The 19,838-nt window shown below is 37.7% G+C and overlaps 1 protein-coding gene across 1 annotated transcript in view; it reads right to left on the bottom strand.

Annotated features, from left to right (window-relative positions):
* Positions 1-242: 242 nt before the first annotated feature.
* Positions 243-19,838, bottom strand: part of ska3 (spindle and kinetochore associated complex subunit 3) — a 35,900-nt gene continuing 16,304 nt past the window's right edge. Inside the window, exons 5-10 of the mRNA XM_059963304.1 lie at positions 18,563-18,992; positions 11,615-11,712; positions 8,011-8,174; positions 2,476-2,691; positions 1,196-1,302; positions 243-776 (exon numbers count right to left, since the gene is read on the bottom strand). Coding sequence (XP_059819287.1) covers positions 770-776; positions 1,196-1,302; positions 2,476-2,691; positions 8,011-8,174; positions 11,615-11,712; positions 18,563-18,992 — 1,022 coding nt within the window. The 3' untranslated portion in view covers positions 243-769. The remainder of the gene's footprint in view (positions 777-1,195; positions 1,303-2,475; positions 2,692-8,010; positions 8,175-11,614; positions 11,713-18,562; positions 18,993-19,838) is intronic.

Genomic DNA, 19,838 nt, shown 5'->3' with positions numbered 1-19,838 from the left:
TACCTCCTTTACTTCAAGATCGCTTATCAAATCCTGTTCAACACTAAATCCAGTTTTGGGGGAGGAACTTGGCTGCTCAGTGCGCACTGCCTTTTTTCGTAACAGCGAGGTGACGTAAAGCAAACGTTCGAAAAACAGGGTCACCTGTACATGGAAACAAGTTTGACCTGGGGTTTTCCTCAGTGATTTCCCCCCCAACTGTTTCTTGATGGTAGTTCTTCAAATGAAATGTTTGAAATCCTCACGTACACCATGTGTATACTTTATTTGCTAATGAAAATATACATAAACCAAGTAATTTTATAAATATATTAATGTACAAAATTGAGAATTTTACAGAAATTATGATCATGACCAGTGTTATAACTTTGTTTGAATTTAAAATCAATTCCATAATCACACACTGAATGCCAAAAAAATCAGTTATTTAGCTTCAAATAATACACTTATTCCAGCATATTGAGCCTCAAAAATAGATTTCTTCACATACCTAACTGCACTTTAATTATTTGATCTACCTTTGCAATGTGCCAAGAATATGGAAACAACTATATGTTTCACTAATAATTGGATTTATTCTACAAGAACTATTTACATGTATCTCTTCTGCCTATATGGATCCGTTGTTGCTTCTGCACTTGGCTTTCAACAGCACAGATCCTCTTCCAGAACCACTCTTCTGGTCATATTCAGACTTTTCCAACTAATCTGATGTATTATTCCATTTATTTTTGAATTTCTTGCGCCAAGACTTCAATGTACAAAGAGATCACATTCTAGAAAAATAAACATTATTAGAACATTACTTTTTCTAAATTGCTAAAAGTTTACATGTTTAAACATTATTACCACATCGATAGGCCACTGAATAAAATTACTGCATCATAATACAGCAAAACTATTCTTTATACTATAACTAATATAGTAAAACCCATTAGTACTTCACTCTGTAACTTGGCCACCATGCAAATATTTACTGGGCCACAAAGATAAAAGGTATAAGAGAAATAATACCTTAGGACAAATTCCAAGGATGATGATATTGAAGAATCCCTACCTAGTACCTTGAAAGCTGTATAAAGAGCATGCTGCATTGTATCAGAGGGAAAATGTATTCAAAATGAGGTATAGCATTTAATCAGAATTCCTGACAGATAAATTTAAAAATACAAACAAAATAATGATTCCAGCTTACCTATTTTCCTTTACAAATTTATTCCTTGGTACAGGAGTCATTAGGTTAAAGGAAGTCAAATTTTCCCTGTTAGATTTTTGTCGATTTGTATCATAAGATGACAGAATCTGGCAGAAATTAAACAATTAGTTTACCATAGCAAGCAAATTATGAACTATGATTTTAAAAGTAGTAACATTTAACTTTTATTGTATTTCTTACCTGAATATCAAATTCCACAGAACAGCTTATGATCATGGTAAAATGAATGGTAGGTATATAATTTTATAATAAAGGTGTTGTCCATTTTGCCTACCTTACACTTGCTAAGTTTTTTTGAAACTGCTTCTTAAACACAGCTTATATTTATACAATGCCTTGCAGACAATAAAAATCCCAAAATTGTTTGAACAAGTGTTGACTAAATTTAACAATACCCCCCAAGACTTGAGACATTAGATGAACAAAGCTATAATAAAATAATGAAGCTCCTGACAAGAGCATTAAAGAGAGGAATTGAGAAAAACGAAGTATTTTCAAATATTAAGGCCATGACAGCACAGATATTTTTGCTGAACATAAAGTCATTAGAGGAAAGGATGTGCAAAAAACCAGAACTAGAGATTCATGGGGGGGGGGGGGGGGGTGGTGATTGACCTAAATAAAGCAAGGCCACAAATTTTTGAAAATGAGGGTTAGAATTTTAAAATTAACATGATCCTGAATTGGATGCAAAAGTGAACACAACTTGACATATGCTTCAACAGGAACAGAAGCTTTTGGGCAACCTGATTTCACAAAATGTGAAAGATGAAGTATTTTCCAAGAATTAAGCTTTGCAAAGGCATAGCTTAATTCCACCCTTCTGCTGCTTCAGTCTTTTTACTCCCCCCCCCCCCCCCCCAGTTTTTTCCTCCTAAAATTGTGCCTTTACAACCTGTGGTCAAATTGAATAATACTTCTCATTAGGATATTCCATTTTAATTTTTCTGACTCTCAGTTTACTATCATACCAAAAATATAGTTTGAGAATTATTTTGCACTCTTTTTATTCTTAAGTTTTAGTCCTCTAATTATTGACTTGCTAAAACCAATTATGGCAGAAAACCCCCATTCATAATTTTTCTTACAATAAGAGATCATATCAATAAAATCCTTCCTAAAGTAAGATACCCCAAACAAATAGTATACCTACTGTGTCCATAATAGTGTAATTTTAGGAGAATCTCTTCAGTTGAAATCATATGCTGCACTTTATTAATTTCTGTTCAATTTTGTAATATAATAAAAGCAAATCCAACCTTTAGAACATCGCTTGGAATTTGTGTGGTCATTTCTGGAACTTTTGGTGTATCAAGAAGAATTTCATAGTTAGACATTATCGGTGGAGGTGATGGCGATTTGTTGTATCCATTCAGAACGCCAATGGAGCTCATAGCTGGTAGCTGAGGTTCTTTTAAATCAAGTTCACCTGATGCTTCTTTTTGTACACATGCCTCATTTTTAAGATGTTGCAACTACATTAAAAAATATGAAATATAATAATCCAGCATTAAAGGAAACAAGATTATTTGTACTTAATTTAACTAATATTATCTATTTTTCCTGGTGAGATTGCCTCATGTTATTTTCTTCTCATGGCTACCCAAAAACGCAACATTCATTTTCTCCTTTGGCTAGTTGAAACAGTGATAATTAGGTTCTTTAATTTCATTTCTCTATAATTCCATAATCCAATAAGCAGGTATCATGTGTGGATTAGCAGTTATTGTTTTTGAGAGGGTTCAAGTAATCTTAGATTTTACCACTTTGGTGCCTCAATGCTGGTGTGCTATTTTCCACATTGGGATTTTACAAGAACATTGTAGTTATTACATTTATTCTTTCCAATAGAACATTAAATATAATTTGGGAACATCAAACACAGTTGCAATATACAATTATATAAATTTCAGATTATAATGGTCAGAGATGTACAATAAAAAACTTTCTTGTGGATATTGATGTAAGGGAAGCTTATTTTGTAATAACATAGAATTCAGTTAATAGCAAACCCATTGTGTATCCAATTGATCTAGAAGAAAGCTTCACACAAAGGTTAAGTAGTGTCTTTGGTGAGTGCTTCCCCTTTGCCAATGTCTTGAATTAACTGAGCTCCACTTCTAGAGGAATCCTTGCGTTTAGCAACTGATGTCACTAATTTCTTTGTTTTCTAATGACTATGGGCATTCAGTCCTTTGAGGCTATGATAGATATCAGAGAAATCTCAGTCAATACTATTTCTCAACAGCATTTCAGAAAGAACACCAGACATCTGTTGTCTTGAACAGTCTCATTTCTATATCTTATGTTCTTTTGTCCCTAGTTCCATCAAAATCTGCAGCAGCCACAGAATTCAACGAGATCACTGCTCTCTTGGACAGCTGTGCTGGTTAGCAAGTCTGTTAACAATATATATATATTATATCTTAAAAGCAAAAAAAAAAATTATATACACACACTCATTAGGTACGGGAGTGGTACCCGGTGTGGTCTTCTGCTGCTGTAGCCCATCCGCTTCAAAGTTTGATATGTTGTGTGTTCAGAAGTGCCCTTCTGCACACCACTGTTGCAATGCATGGATATTTAATTTCCTGTCACTTCCTGTCAGCTTGAACCAGTCTGGCTATTCTCTACTGACCTCTCATTATCAAGGCTTTTCACCCACAGAACTGCCGTTCAATTGATTTTTTTTGTTTTTTGCAACATACTCAGTAAACTCTAGAGATAGTTCTGCATGAAAATCCTAGATCAGTAGTTTCTGAGATACTCAAACCACCCCATTAAGCACCGACAGCCATTTCACAGTCAAAGTTACTTTTCCTCCCCATTCTGATGTTTGATCCGTACAAGTAATGAAATGCTCAACCATAAGAGTCACAGAACACCTGGACCATAATCATTCAAAACCCTCCCATCCACGTACCTATCCAAATTTCTCTTAAATGTTGAAATGAAACCCGCACCTACCACTTCTGCTGGTAGTTTTCTCCACACACTCTCCACCCTGAGTGAAAAAGTTTTGCCTCATGTTTCCCTTAAACATTTCACCTTTCACCCTTAACCTCTACTTCTAGTCTGATCCAAACTCGTGAAAAAAGCATGCTTGCATTTACCATGCAGAACTTGTTTGCATGCTTTTATGTATTGAGCTGCTGATACATTATTTGCTGATTAGATATTTATATTAATGAGCAGATGTACCTAATAAAGTGGCCACTGAGTGTGATTGATAGATAATATATACACAGGCACAATTCATATATATACATACATACACACACTGTTGTTGGTTGTATCTTGACGAACAATGGGTGATGATAATCATTATAGAACGAAGAACAGTACAGCACATTCCAGGCCTTTCGGCCCACAATGTTGTGCTGACCCTCAAACCCTGCCTCCCATATAACCCCCCACCTTATATCCCTCCATATGCCTGTCTAGTAGTCTCTTAAACTTCACTGGTATATCTGCATCCACCACTGACTCAGGCAGTGCATTCCACGCACCAACCACTCTGAGTAAAATCCTTCCTAATATCCCCTTTGAACTTCCCTCCCCTTACCTTAAAGCCATGTCCTCTTGTACTGAGCAGTGGTGCCCTGGGGAAGAGGCGCTGGCTATCCACTCCTATCTATTCCTCTTAATATCTTGTACACCTCTATCATGTCTCCTCTCATCCTCCTTCTCTCCAAAGAGTAAAGCCCTAGCTCCCTTAATCTCTGATCATAATCCATACTCTCTAAACCAGGCAGCGTCCTGGTAAATCTCCTCTGTACCCTTTCCAATGCTTCCACATCCCTCCTATAGTGAGGCGACCAGAACTGGACACAGTACTCCAAATGTGGCCTAACCAGAGTTTTATAGAGCTGCATCATTACATCGCGACTCTTAAACTCTATTCCTCGACTTATGAAAGCTAAAACTCCATAAGCTTTCTTAACTACTCTATCTACCTGTGAGGCAACTTTCAGGGATCTGTGGACATATACCCCCAGATCCCTCTGCTCCTCCACACGACCAAGTATCCTGCCATTTACTTTGTACTCTGCCTTGGAGTTTGTCCTTCCAAAGTGTACCACCTCACACTTCTCCAGGTTGAACTCCACCTGCCACTTCTCAGCCCACTTCTGCATCCTATCAATATCTCTCTGCAACTTTCAACAATCCTCTATACTACCTACAACACCACCAACCTTTGTGTTGTCTGCAAACTTGCCAACCCATCCTTCTACCCCCACACCCAGGTCGTTAATAAAAATCACGAAAAGTAGAGGTCCCAGAACAGATCCTTGTGGGATACAACTAATCACAACCCTCCACCACGACCCTCTGCCTTTCGCAGGCAAGTCAATTCTGAATCCACTTGGCCAAACTTCCCTGGATCCCATGCCTTCTGACTTTCTGAATAAGCCTACTGTGTGGAACCTTGTCAAATGCCTTACTGAACTCCACGTAGATCACATCCACTGCACTACCCTCATCTATATGCCTGGTCACTTCCTCAAAGAACTCTATCAGGCTTGTTAGACACGATCTGCCCTTCACAAAGTCATGCTGACTGTCCCTGATCAGACCATGATTCTCTAAATGCCCATAGATCCTATCTCTAAGAATCTTTTCCACCAAATTTCACACAACAGACATAAGGCTCACTGGTCTATTATTACCTGGACTATCCCTACTACCTTTTTTGAACAAGGGGACAACATTCGCCTCCCTCCACTCCTCCGGTACCATTCCTGTGGACAACGAGGACATAAAGATCCTAGCCAGAGGCTCAGCAATCTCTTCCCGTGCCTCGTGGAGCAGCCCGGGGAATATTCCATCAGGCCCCGGGGACTTATCCGTCCTAATGTATTTTAACAACTCCAACACCTCCTCTCCCTTAATATCAACATGCTCCAGAACATCAACCTCACTCATATTATCCTCACCGTCATCAAGTTCACTCTCATCGGTCAATACCAAACAGAATTATTCATTGAGGACCTCGCTCACTTCCACAGCCTCCAGGCACATCGTCCCACCTTTATTTCTAATCAGTCCTACCTTCACTCCTGTCATTCTTTTGTTCTTCACATAATTGAAGAATTAATTTGATATTTTGTTTTTGTGTGTGTGTATATATATATATATATATATATATATATATATATATTTATTTCTTGGTGCCTTCTTCCACCTGACTAGATTTTCCACTTCACTTGTCACCCATGGTTCCTTCACCCTACCATTCTTTAACTTACTCACTGGGATAAATTTATCCCTAACATCCTGCAAGAGATCCTTTAACATCGACCACATGTCCTTAGCACATTTTCCTGCAAAAACATCATCCAAATTCACACCTGCAAGTTCTAGCCTTACAGCTTCATAATTTGCCCTTCCCCCAATTAAAAATCTTCCTGTCCTCTCTGATTCTATCCTTTTCCATGATAATGCTAAAGGCCAGGGAGCGGTGATCACTGTCCCCCAGATGCTCACCCACGGAGAGATCTGTGACCTGACCCGGTTTGTTACCTAATACTAGATCTAGTATGGCATTCCCGCTAGTCGGCCTGTCAACATACTGTGACAGGAATCCATCCTGGACACACTTAACAAACTCTGCCCCATCTAAACCCTTGGAACTAATCAGGTGCCAATCAATATTAGGGAAGTTAAAGTCACCCTGTTATAACCGTTATTTTTGCACCTTTCCAAAATCTGCCTCCCAATCTGTTCCTCGGTATCTCTGCTGCTATCAGGGGGCCTATAGAATACCCCCAATAGAGTAACTGCTCCCTTCCTGTTCCTGACTTCCACCCATACTGACTCAAAACCCACCCTTTCTGTAGCTGTAATAGTATCCCTGACCAGTAATGTCACCCCTCCTCCCCTTTTCCCCCTCTCTATCTCTTTTAAAGCACTGAAATCCAGGAATATTGAGAATCCATTCCTGCCCTGGTGCCAGCCAAGTCTCTGTAATGGCCACTACATCATAATTCCATGTATGTATCCAAGCTCTCAGTTCATCACCTTTGTTCCTGATGCTTCTTGCATTGCAGTACACACACTTTAGCCCTTCTACCTTTACACCCTTTATTCTGCTTCTCTCCTCAAAGCCTCTCTATATGTTAGATCTGGCTTTACTCCATGCACTTCTTTCACTGCTCTATTGCTCTGGGTCCTTATCACAAAGCTGGGCGGAAGGCATGGAGATCCTAAGATGCAAAGTTGTTGAGGGCAGTCCAAAGCTTATGAAGCAAAACGTTTGGCCCAGCTTGGCTGCAGGAGCTGCTGGAAGGAAGTTCAATGTTGTCCAGCTGCCTTCATGGTTCCGCTCCGTATTTGCTGTTTGGGTTTACTCCCATAACCTTCATCTCTCCCGAGACTACCCTCAAGGCAGTGGGGCTATTTACCCATTGCTGGGGATCTGGTTCATGAGCATCAGGGTGTGTTCCACACACCGGTGGACCAGCATGCTATGTGTGCAGGGGCCAGACCTCTTCCTCATCCTCTGTAGTTCAGCCTCCGAGTCCGAAAGGAGTTTAGTTTCTGTGTGTTGCCAGTGAGGAGGCACTACACAAGGCCTGTTGTTGGAGAGGCAATGGATTGGCAGGGAGACACTTACTCATTTGGCTCTCCTTTTCATGAGACTGTGAGCCAGAGGTGGAAGCTGAAAGTGAGAGCAACTAACACACTAGACACAGCACTACAACCATTTTATTAATATGCACACACACACACACACACATTTTATATATATATGTATAGATATTTATTTCCACATGGCTGGAGATCATACTCACAGTAGATTGCCTTTTCAGCCAGGGCGTTTCAAAGTTTGGTACCACTGGTGAAGAAATTGAACCATTTGATTTCCTATTTTCATCCACTGAAACTTGGTGGTTAGCCTTATTTATTTTCAAACCAGGTGTGCAGAACACAGGAGGCAGAGGAGAATTCAACTTATCTGTTAAAATATGAAAACAGATTTCCAGACAGGACTGATATAGTTAAGTATACAGATGCAGAATTAGAAACTCGGACTGGAGTATTAATTCACGTATGAGCAGAAGGAAAGTACTTTGGATAGTGAGCACAGATGAATTTAATAGAGAAAAAAAAAGAAAATACTAAAAATATTACAGCAGAAAATCACATTTAACAGACCAAAATCTTTTAAAATTAGTTTGGGTGTACTACAGGATAATTTAAGCATATTTCTTTGTTCACCAGTATAAACATTACCAGTGAATTACAAAATCCTTGATAAATAATTACTTATAATAGAGAAGTGGGAAAATGACCTAATGTTAAGTTAAAAATATATGAGAGGATGGTGGTGGGTGGGTGGGGGTGAGGCAATAAAAGGACTGAGAGGATGCAAAATCATAGGCTCTCTACAAATAAATTGCCATAACTCAGGAGATAATCAGATTACCACCTGTATTTTAACTTGAATCTATCCTGTACAGTTCAGATTGCTAGTGGCTAGCTCATAGCAATGATGAGATTAGTACAGACAGGTACTTGATAGCTGAAATAGTTGGGGTGGGGTCAAAGGACCAGTTTTATTTCTAACAGATTTTTCTACATAAAAAGGCTTCTGATTTTAATAATGAGTGAAGGCTCAGTGACCGAGGAGAGGGCAGGGGATGGGAATGAGGGCACCAGGTCAGAAAGCTGAGGATGGAAGAGAAATGTAGATGTCAGATCCAGAAAAAAAAAACACAGGTAGGAGCAAAGCAATTGATATGAAGACATGAAGCGTGTGTATTTTAATGCTAGGAGTATTATGGTAAAGGTGATGAACTTATGAGCATAAATCAGCACATGGAACAATGATGTTGTGACTTAGTTAAGGGAGGGACAGGAATGGGTGCTTAATGTCTCAAGGGGGCACCACAGTAGTGTAGTGGCTAGTGTGACACTATTACAGCTCGGGGCACAGGAATTCGGAGTTTAATCCTGGTCTCCCTGCGAAATGTGTGAGTTTCCTCTGGGTGCTCTGGTTCCTTCCCACAATCCAGACGTACCAATTAGTAGGTAAAATGGTCATTGTAAATTGTACCGTGATTAGGCTAGGGTTAAATCGGGCTTTGGTGGCAGTGTGGCACCAAGGGTCAAAAAGGTCTATTCCTCACGGTATCTCTAAATAAACAAATAGAGTCGGCCCTGTTTATCCGCGGATTCAACCAACTGTTGATCAGGAAAACCCGTAAGTTCTCTCTAGCACTTGTTTTTTGAACATATACAGATTCTTGTCATTATTCCCTAAACAATACAGTATAACAATTGTTTACATAGCATTTACATTGTATTAGGTATTATAAGTAATCTAGAAATGACTTAAAAGTACAGGCAGTCCCCGGGTTTGAATGAGTTCCATTCCTGAGTCTGTCTTTAAGTCGGATTTGAGTTGGTACAGATACATCCGGTATTATTTAGTGTCAGTTAGTCAAACATTTTTCTTAGTATATAGTACATATTTTACTTTTCTATGCATATAAAACACTTAAGAATCATACGCATTTCAATAATTAAACCACTGTGTTGCTTAGTAATAATTGTAGCTTTCATTGGGGCAGGGCCTTTCAAATGCTTCATTAAAATTGTTCCGACCATTGACCCACTGTAGCCTAATGCTTTTCCAATGACTGATGGCGTTTCACCTCTTTCCGATCACTTTATTACTCCCACCTTATTTTCAATCGCGATCGTGATTATTTTCGTGAACAGAAACACCACAGATTCAGAGCTACACCAGTTCCTAATATTCACTGCACTGAATTAAGTCGGGGGTTCCGCTGGGTCCTAAAGACCACTGCATTGATTCAGGAAGGGACTTGAGCATCCGTGTTTTTTGTTATCCGCGGGGTGTCTCAGAACCAATCCCCCGCGGATAAGGAGGGCCGACTGTAAATGCAAATGTGTAATTAGGGAGTGGATGGGACCACTCAGAGATAAAAGAGGGAACATTTATTTGGATGGGTAGATGCAGAGAATGTGGGTGAGGTCCTTCATGAATACTTTACATCAGCATTCACCGAGAAGCATATGGAAAATAGGGAGATCAGTGCCAAGTGTATTGATATACTAGGGCATATCAATGTAAAGGAGGAAGTAGTGTTGGGCCTCTTAAAGAGCATTAAGGGGAACTCCCTTAACAGTTTCGATGACCAGAGGGATCTTGGAGTCCAAGTTCATAACTCCCTGAATCTGGCTACATAGATTGATAAGGCTTGCCTTTATTAGTAAAGGCATTTTCAAAAGTCAGGAAATTATGTTGCAGCTTTATACAACTCTAGTTTGGCTGCATCCAGAGTATTGCATACAGTTCTGGTATCGCCATTATAGGAAGGATGTTGAGGCTTTGGAGAGAGTGCAGAAGAGGTTTACCAATATGTTGCCTGGATGAGGAGTGCATGTGCTATAACGAGAGGCTGAGGGGAGATCTGATAGTTGTTTATAAGATTATGAGAGGCATGGAGAGAGTAGACAGACAGTAACTTTTTCCCTCCAGAGTTGTAATGTCTAATATCAGAGGGAAAGGGGGTAATTTCAAAGCTTGTGCGAAGGGCAAGTGGTGGGTGCCTAGAATGAGCTGCCAGAGGTGGTGGTAGAGGCAGAAGCATTAGGGACTTTTAAGAGACATTTAGATGGGCATATAATGGGAGGGAAATGAAAGGATATGGACATTGTCTAAGCAGAAGAGATTAGTTTAGCTAGCCATTGATTACTGATTTAATTGGTTTAGCACAGCACCATGGGCCGAAGGGACTGTTCCTGGGCTGTAATATTCTATGTTCCAAGAACCTTAGTTACAACAACCATTTGGAGACTTGTAGTTGGGGACTGAACAATACATTAACGTTTTCCTCTTGGCTTTACTATTTTATCCTATTAATTATGATATTAAGTCCAGGGTAGACATGATGAATATTGAGCTGAGATGGATTTGGGAATTTATGATCTGTTCTACATGCAATCCTTCACATCTGTCTGTATTACATTTATTTGCATATTTTAAAGTTTGTAGCTCACAAGTGGTCTGCTTGGATTCAATTAACAGTCTTAGTTTGTAAACAATGACAGATCTGAACTACTTTTATGTTTACTTATTTCAAATTGTAAGCTGTAATTCATAAACCACTAAGCTAATATATAACAATTATATACAACACTAAATTTTACAACTTGAATGTTAATTCTACAGAAAATATTAATATTCTAATATTTTTAAAAAGATCAATTTCTAACAATGTATTCTCATTTAATCAGAATGTTTAGTTTGTATTTCCAGCATGAAAGTAATCAACAAACCAATTAATAAATTAAATGGGTATATCAAATAATTTGCTATAATAGGCTTTTGATCTCAAAATCAAAAATGTATTACGTAATACATACCATTCAACACTGATTGGTGTGACATACACTGCACAAAGTCATCCTTCAATGAATGGGCTTTCTGTGGTTGATTGTCCGCAGTTGATAGAGGACTACAACTGGAAACCATTTTGTTTTGGGATGGGAGAAAATAATACAAGGAACAAAAAAAAAGACATGTATTTAAAGATTGTAGTATTGACAAAGGAGGTCAGTATAATCATTGGGGAAAATCATTTATTGTTACATTTTTTCCTTAGGAAGAATGGAAACATGATTTTCCTCTTTCTGAATTACAAATGCTGCAAAATAAGTTACACGAAGAACCCAATAGTACTACCCATCACATGAAAGTCAATTCTGCAAAGTTGCTATAAATGCTCTTATTTTGTAATTTATTTTTTATTGAATCAAACATTTCCATAAGATTTATTTCAGATACTGTATGTATATCATATATTCACGTTTGCCACAAATCTCCACATAGTACTTATCTGAGGTATACACTTATAGAAAAGAACTAACAAAAGGAAAACTATGTATAAGTAGGCCGTGATGTATTTTTTACAACATAATCATTGATTTGTGAGAATAAAATCAGGCCTATGGGGTGTTATGTAGTTAAAACCATTTTTCCCAATATGAATCAAATTGTTCCAATTTATGATTGACAGACGCTGTTATCTTCTCCATTTTGTAAATGTCCATAGTAATTTCCATCTATGCGTTTAAAGTTGGTCTCTCCTGTGATAACTATTTCCTGGTAAGAGTCTTTTTACCAGCCACCAGCAGTATATGCATTAAATATTTATCTCTTTTCAACCATTCTTGAGGTATATACCCAAAATATATGGTCTTACTTTCTAAGGGTATTTCACATTTAAAAATATCTTGTATGGCATTGTGTATCCCACTCCAATAGCCTTTGATAATGGGCAATCCCATAAAATACTGTACAGGTCCACAATCCCTTATCCGAAATTCTGAAATCCAAAAAGCTCCGAAAACCGAAGTTCTTTTCGCCAACAGCAGAGGCCACCAGATGTCAGTTGTGGCTCAGCACTCGTACTGGTTACACATGCATTTGCTAGTCGCTGATATTTTGTGTTCACTGTTGACTTTGTGTTTAATTTCACTGTGAAAATGTCAAAAAGAGCTGCAAATACCCCTATGGGTAACAATGAGAAAAAAAAGAAGGAATCATCTATCATTATCAATAACACAGAAAGTGGAGTCATTGTAGAAGCGGTGTGTCTGTGAGGCGTCTTACTGAAGAATATGGCGTCAAAACTACTACTGTATATGATTTAAAGAAACAGAAAGACAAGTTACTGAAGTTTTAAAGTGACAGTGACGTTCCACATTTATTCCAGTAAGTCATTTACAGTGTGTTTGATTTGGTTTGTTTCAAGCTGTATATTTTTGTTTTATTGAATGATTTTGTCGGAAATAAAATATTTTTGCTATTATTCCCTAAATAATACAGTATAACAACTATTTACATAGCATTTACATTGTATTAGGTATTTTAAGTAATCTAGAGGTGATTTGAAGTATATGGGAGGATGTGCGTAGGTTCGGAGCTCCGCCAGGTCCTAAAGTCCACCTGCACTGAAACAGGTTAAATAAGGGACTTGAGCATACCTGTTTTTTGGTATTTGCAGGGGGGTCCCAGAATAAGGAGGGATTCTGAAATACTTAAAGTTCTGAATTCCGAAATGCAACTGGCCCCAAGGATTTCGGTTAAGGGATTGTGGACCTGTAATGGTTTGAAGTTTGATTTCTACAATTTCTCCAGCAAACAGGGAGGTTACTATCATAATGGTATTTCTGAGAGGGTATAGTAAAATATCTTATCAGGTTCTTCCACCCAAACTCCCTCCATTTCTGTGAATTAGTACACTTTCATTGATACCTCCATATTATTGTCCATTCTTCCTCAGATATAGTTATCCCTTCCTCATTCTCCAATTTTGTTTTAATGTATGAAGTCAAGTGTGTTTTAAGATTTGACAGAGCCTTATACACACTTGAAATGATTCTACTATCATTATCTGAATTAAATGCTTTTCTAAACAGTTCTATCAAACATGTACTTGCCTTGGTTACATTTTTCACCCTCCTATTAACATAATGTCACATCTGCAAATACCGATAAAAATCTTGCTTTTCTAATAGGTGTTTCTCTTTAAGCACTTCAAATCAGAACAATGTTCCTTCTTTCATTATATTACATAGAACTGTTATTCCTTTGGCTGTCCAGTCCTTAAATCTAGCATTCAGTTTATTTGGCGTAAAATCCGAGTCATATGCACACCATTTAAGAATTACAATATCTCCCTCTAGTTTATATTCTTCTATAATAGTTTTCCATATTTTAAGAGTCTATTTCAACCATGGGTTATTAATAGTATTTATATAACTTTGTAGGTTGTTATCAGCCAAAACTGCCTGTATGGGGATGGGATGTATCCCCTCCTCAATGTATTTCCATTGAGTGTCATATGATGGGTTGCACCAGCATATCACACCTCTCAAATATACTGCAAAATAATAATCTGTAAGAGAGGGTAGGCCCATTCTACCCCCCCCCCCTTCCTTGGCCAATTGCAAAGTTTTGAGATGAACTCTAGGACTTTTACCTTGCCATATATACCTTGAAACATTTTGTGCCATTCATTGAATTGATTTTAGTTAATCTCTATTGGTAGGGTCTGAAAGAGATATAATAATCTGGGCAATATATTCATTTTAATGGACTCAATCCTTGAACTGAGACTAAAGAAAGGAATTAGATTTCATCTTGTTATGTCTTCCTTAATTTTTTTTATATATAGGCAAATAATTGCATTCTGATAATTTTGCCAAATCTTTTGGCACTTGATGCCCAAATATTTGGAAGACTGTTTGCCATGCCAAGGGATATCTACTTTCAATTTCTCTTGATGGACTATAGTTATATGAAAGTAATTGGGTTTTATCTATGTTAATCTTGTATCCTGATAATTGACTATATTGTTCAAAGGATTGCATTAATTTAGATAGAGTATTTTGGTTGCCCTAGATAGATCAAAATGTCATCCACGTAACAGGCCAATTTATACTTGGTCCCTTTAATAGTAATTTCCCTGATATCTTCATTTTGTCTGATGTATTGAGCTAGTGGTTCCAGATATAATGTGAAGAGTAGCGGTGACCATGCACAACCCTGTCTCATGCCCCTTTCTAGGGTAAAACTATTTGATAAACATCCATTGATTTTAATCCTAGCAGTGGGATTGTCATATGGTGCCTGTAGAGTTTTAAAAATTGTGTCCAAATCTATGTAAAACTCTGTAAAGAAAATTCCAATTAACCGAATCAAATGCCTTTTCAGTGTCCATGCTTATCACTATTGCTTTAATTTTATTTTTTTGTATATGAAACATAATATGTAGTGTCCTTCGTATATTGCCTTGTGTTTGGGGTTGTTGTATAAAATCTGTCTGATTATTATGTATCAGTGTGGGTAGAAACTCTTCTAATCTTTTGGCCATGATGCAGCTAAATAATCTATAATCTACATTAAGAACAGATATTGGTCTAAATGATCCACATTCCATTTTATCCTTGCCTTCTTTCGATATAGCTGAGAATATCACCTCCATCTAGCTGGGTGGTGTTTGAGCCTTTTTTAGAGCCCAGTTCAGTGTGGGGAGTAAAACAGGAATTAAGTCATTTTAAAATTCTTTACACCACTCTGCCGTATAACCATCTGATCCTGGTGACTTACGTAATTTAAGCCTACTAATTGCAGTTTTTAGTTTGGTTTCAGTTATGTCAGCAGTTATCATTCTATTTTGTTCTTCGTTTAAAGCAGGTAACTCTAGAGAACTCAGGTAGGTGTCAATTTGGGTTATGCTTCCCCCTGAAACTTTAGAATATAGAGTTTTGTAAAACACTTCAAAAGCTTCCTGAATTTCACTTAGCTTATTTTTTTAATCACTTTTATTCTTGTATCCCTAATTCTATGAATTGTATTTTCTGCTATTTCTTTTTCAGTTTCCACGCCAGTATTTCCAGATTTAGATCCACTTTCATAGGGTCTCTGTTTCAAAAACATTAGATTTTTCCTGATTTCTTGTGTAGCCAAGCTATTAATTTTGTTCCTAATTTTTAAAATTTTCTCTAAGGTATCCTGCGCCAAACTCAATTTGTGTTTTTTTCTAGTTCCTTCAGCATGTTTTGTAATTTCTCTAATGTTTTATTCCTTATTTTTTTCTTATATGAAGATATCGCTATAATTTTCCCTCTTAAGAAAGCCTTCAGAGTATCCCATAGAATGGGAGGTGAAACCTCTCCATTATCATTGAATTCTAAGCAAAGACCAATTTCTTTTTTAATTTGTTCCTTAAAATAGGGATCATTTAGTGTTTGTAGATCAAAATCAACAGATAAATATATAGGTGCATGGTCACTTAAATCTATTGTCTCAATTCCACAGGTGTTAATTTCCAAATGTTATGAAATAGTCTATTCTTGTATATAAAGAATGAGGGGCAGAATAGTGAGTGTAATCCCTTCTGTCGGAGAAAAGGTCTCTCAATATATCAATTAGACCAACATCAAAAAATGTGTTAACTTTCTTATGTAATGACTTTGTTTCAAGGGATTTTCTACTGGAAGAGTCTAACTTTGATTGTAATTCTAAATTGAAATCACCCCCACATATCAAGGGACCTTCTGTTTCCATTACCATAACATTAGTGATTTTCTGGAAGAAACTAATATCATTTCCTGGGGTTGCGTATATATTCAATAGAGTAACGGAATTCCTGTCTGTATTCCCCCTTACTAAAATATATCTGTCCTCCTTATCTCCAATTTTGAATACTTTTTCAAAATTTAACTTGCTTGAGATGAGAATAGCAACTCCTCTCCTATGTCTTGATTTATATAAGGAGAAAAACAAATTAGTGAAGCCTATTCTCTTTAGTTTTCTATGCTCATTATCATTTAAATGAATTTCCTGTAAATATACTATATGGGCTTGTTCTTTCTTCATTTTAGATAGAATTTTACTGCATTTAATTGGATTCAACAGCCCATTGACATTAAAATATATGAATTTTACCTTGTCATTAATCATTTGTATTTATCTGTCAGTGTATCATTGAAATTAGCAGAAAAGAACTTAGCCAATCTACTCCCTGAACAAGTAAGAACAAAGAAACACAAATGAGAAAAAAGGTAACGAAGATGTGATTCCGAGGCTGAGGTCTCTAGTAGGTGACCCTGGGCTGAGCTAGAGGAAATGTCCAGCTGTGGGGGATAGCCTCTCCTACCTATGGGCTGAGGGCCCCCACTGCAGCACCCATAAAAGTAAGTGAAAAAGTCTATGTCCATTACACAGAAAAGACTTCCCTGTGTATACCTCCCATATATATTCTCATTTAGGTGGGGAAGGAGGAGTGAATGAATGAATAAAAAATAAAATAATAGAGTAATAGAAAATCCACATTGTAATAGGTATTTCTTGAGATAAATACAGTATCATCTATTTTGGCTTCTGTTCAACTTATCAATACTTTTGAGATTAGTCAAACCTTATATCTCTTCTGGAGGGGGTGAGGGCTGTCTTATGAAAACTTGCTGTCTCTCCCTGATATTCTTCTCCTGCCCCCTGCTTTCTCGGTCCTCCCACCATTTCCCAGGCGGAGCGGGATAGCTACTCAGCCAGGCTTTCCCTTGGTGTGATCACGTTGACGAGCAATCCTCTGTTCTTCGTGTCTGCAGTCATCTCCTCCACTGTCTGGTACAGCTGTGTTCCGTTCTCATAGAACACTCAGTTTAGCAGGGGACAGAGGTCTGGAAGCTAATCTTTCTCTGCTTTAACACTCGCTTCACTTCAGAATATTCCTTACATTTTTGCAGGACCGCTGGGGGATCATCTTGATCAAAATATATTAATCTCCCGTTCAAAAATCCCTTCTTTCTCCAGGCCTTGCACAGAATCTCTGCTTTGGTTTTGTAGCAGAGGAATCTGATTATTATTGACTGTGGCTTGTCTTCCTGATCCTAAGAGGGTCTCAGGGCTAGTGTCTGATGTGCTCTCTCAATGTCAAGCTCCGTAATTGGAGGAATCTCCAGTGCGTCCCGTAGTAACTTTCCCACAAGCTCCACCATAGACGACCCCTCTATTCCTTCAGGAACATTATATAACCTTACATTCTTCTGTCGAGACCTCCCTTCTTGGTCGAGTAGTTTATTTTCTTGTTGATTCATCAATTTTATCATCTTGCTTAGCATGTATTCCACACTTTGAGCACGATCTTTCACCTTTTCAATTTGTGCCCCTGCTTCCGCTATTTTTTGATTAACGTTGGTGAGCTCAGATTTAATATCATTTAGTTGTTGTTTTATGTCTTTATGGAAGTCCTGTATCTCCTCCAGAACTTTTGCTAAACTTGCCTCTTCATTTGAGTGAGGGTTAGCGTCAACTTTGCCATCTTATGCCCGTGTACAGAGCTGTTCTCTGTATTTTCCTCGTTTACAGGCTCTGCAATGGCACTTTTTTTGTTTCCATCCCTTTTCCCCATTCTTGTCCCCCTTATCAGTTCAAGTATTATCAAGAGATTTTGTATTTGGTGGTTCAAGGGGCAAAATACGTATTTTTTCGGAGGAGCTGTTATTTTACGCAGCCATTCTGGATGATGATGTCACTGGAACCCTGCTATAAATGCTTAGGAAGGAAATGAGATTAAAATCTGCAGAATGTTTTAATGTTCATGCAGAAATCAAAAAATGCAATATAGCTGCTGTTATTGCAAAAAGTAAATCCAGAATATGGTCAACAGTAGAGATCCTTAAGGTATAAAATCAATAATGAAATATTCCTAAAAATCAGTCATTATTAATTGTTGAAATCACATACATCATTGGAAACTGAATGGAAAAGTATGAACAGTTCGAAAAATGTTTAAAATTTACCTGTTGATATTCAGTTGATCACGTTTATTATACAGTGCCAAAGTAAAGTCGTTTACATAGCCTGTATGTTCATCAATTTCAAAATTTTCCATCTTGGGTGTAAGAAGCACATCGTCTCCCAGCTGCAATGTACATTTTGGTGTCTTTGGTATAACTGGACCTTGAAATGTGGAAGATTGTGTATCGTAATTTCCAGAGAATCCATCAGTCATTTTGGGATCTGAAGGCAGAGGACATTCTTGTACCCCCCAAGCACTTCGAAACATTAAATGACCAAGTCCAAAATCTTCAAGCTGAGGGGTACGTGTAGGGTCACTTAGCAAAGGCTTTTCATGCGTTGGAGTAGTAACTTCATCGTTCTGCGATTCAAGATTGGTTTCAGAATTTGCTGCCAATTCAGTTTCAGTTTCCATTAGTTTCATCTGCGGTTCTAGAAGGAAAAAAGTACTGCATTTATTTGGACAAGCAACACACAAACAAAATGCTAGAGGAACACAGCAGGCCAGGCAGCCTGTATGGAAAAGAGTACAGTCAGTGTTTCAGACTGAGACCCTTCATGAGGACTTTGGATATTGCCTACTTCCTTTTACCCTAAAGCATTGAGGATTGTATCTTTTCAGGAACATTGTCCAAATACTTTGGTGATGAGAGAGAAAGGACATTCTTGACTATAGGAGGCAGATTTTTTCTGATTTAATGTTTTTGACCAGTGGAATACTGTACAAATTGGTGCTGGGATCCTTGTTGTTTATTTTATATATATATATATTGATATTATGGATGTGAATGTAGGAAATATGATACCAAGTTTGCAGATGATATGAAAATTGGTGTTGTTGTGGATAGAATGGAAAGTAATCTCAGGCTACAGAATGACACACAAGATAAACATTTGGCAGTGTTGGCAAATGAAATTTAATCCTGACAAGTGGAAGGTGAGGTATCTTGGGAAGTTAAATAGGGGTAGGAGATACAGTAAGTGGTAGGGCACTAAGGAATGTTAAAAGAACAGAAGGACATGGGGGTTCAAGTCCATAGTTTCTTGAAAATGGCAAAAACAAGTAGATATGTTTGTTAAGAGGGCATATGGCATGCTTGCTTAAGTCAGAGTATAGAATACAAAAAGATGGGTCTTATTTGGAAAAATTACAGAACACAGGTTAGCTGCTTCTGAGGTAAAGCCTGTAGTCCGGGTTGCTGTACTATAGGAAGGATATAGTTGTTTAAGAGAGGATGCAGGGGATATTGTCCGAATTGGAGGATTGAATAAGTTGGA

This window comes from Hypanus sabinus, chromosome 3 (assembly GCF_030144855.1).
Source record: "Hypanus sabinus isolate sHypSab1 chromosome 3, sHypSab1.hap1, whole genome shotgun sequence".
Taxonomy (NCBI): Eukaryota; Metazoa; Chordata; class Chondrichthyes; order Myliobatiformes; family Dasyatidae; genus Hypanus; species Hypanus sabinus.
Note: the sequence above shows the minus strand (reverse complement) of the source record. Positions and strands in the feature narration are given on the sequence as shown.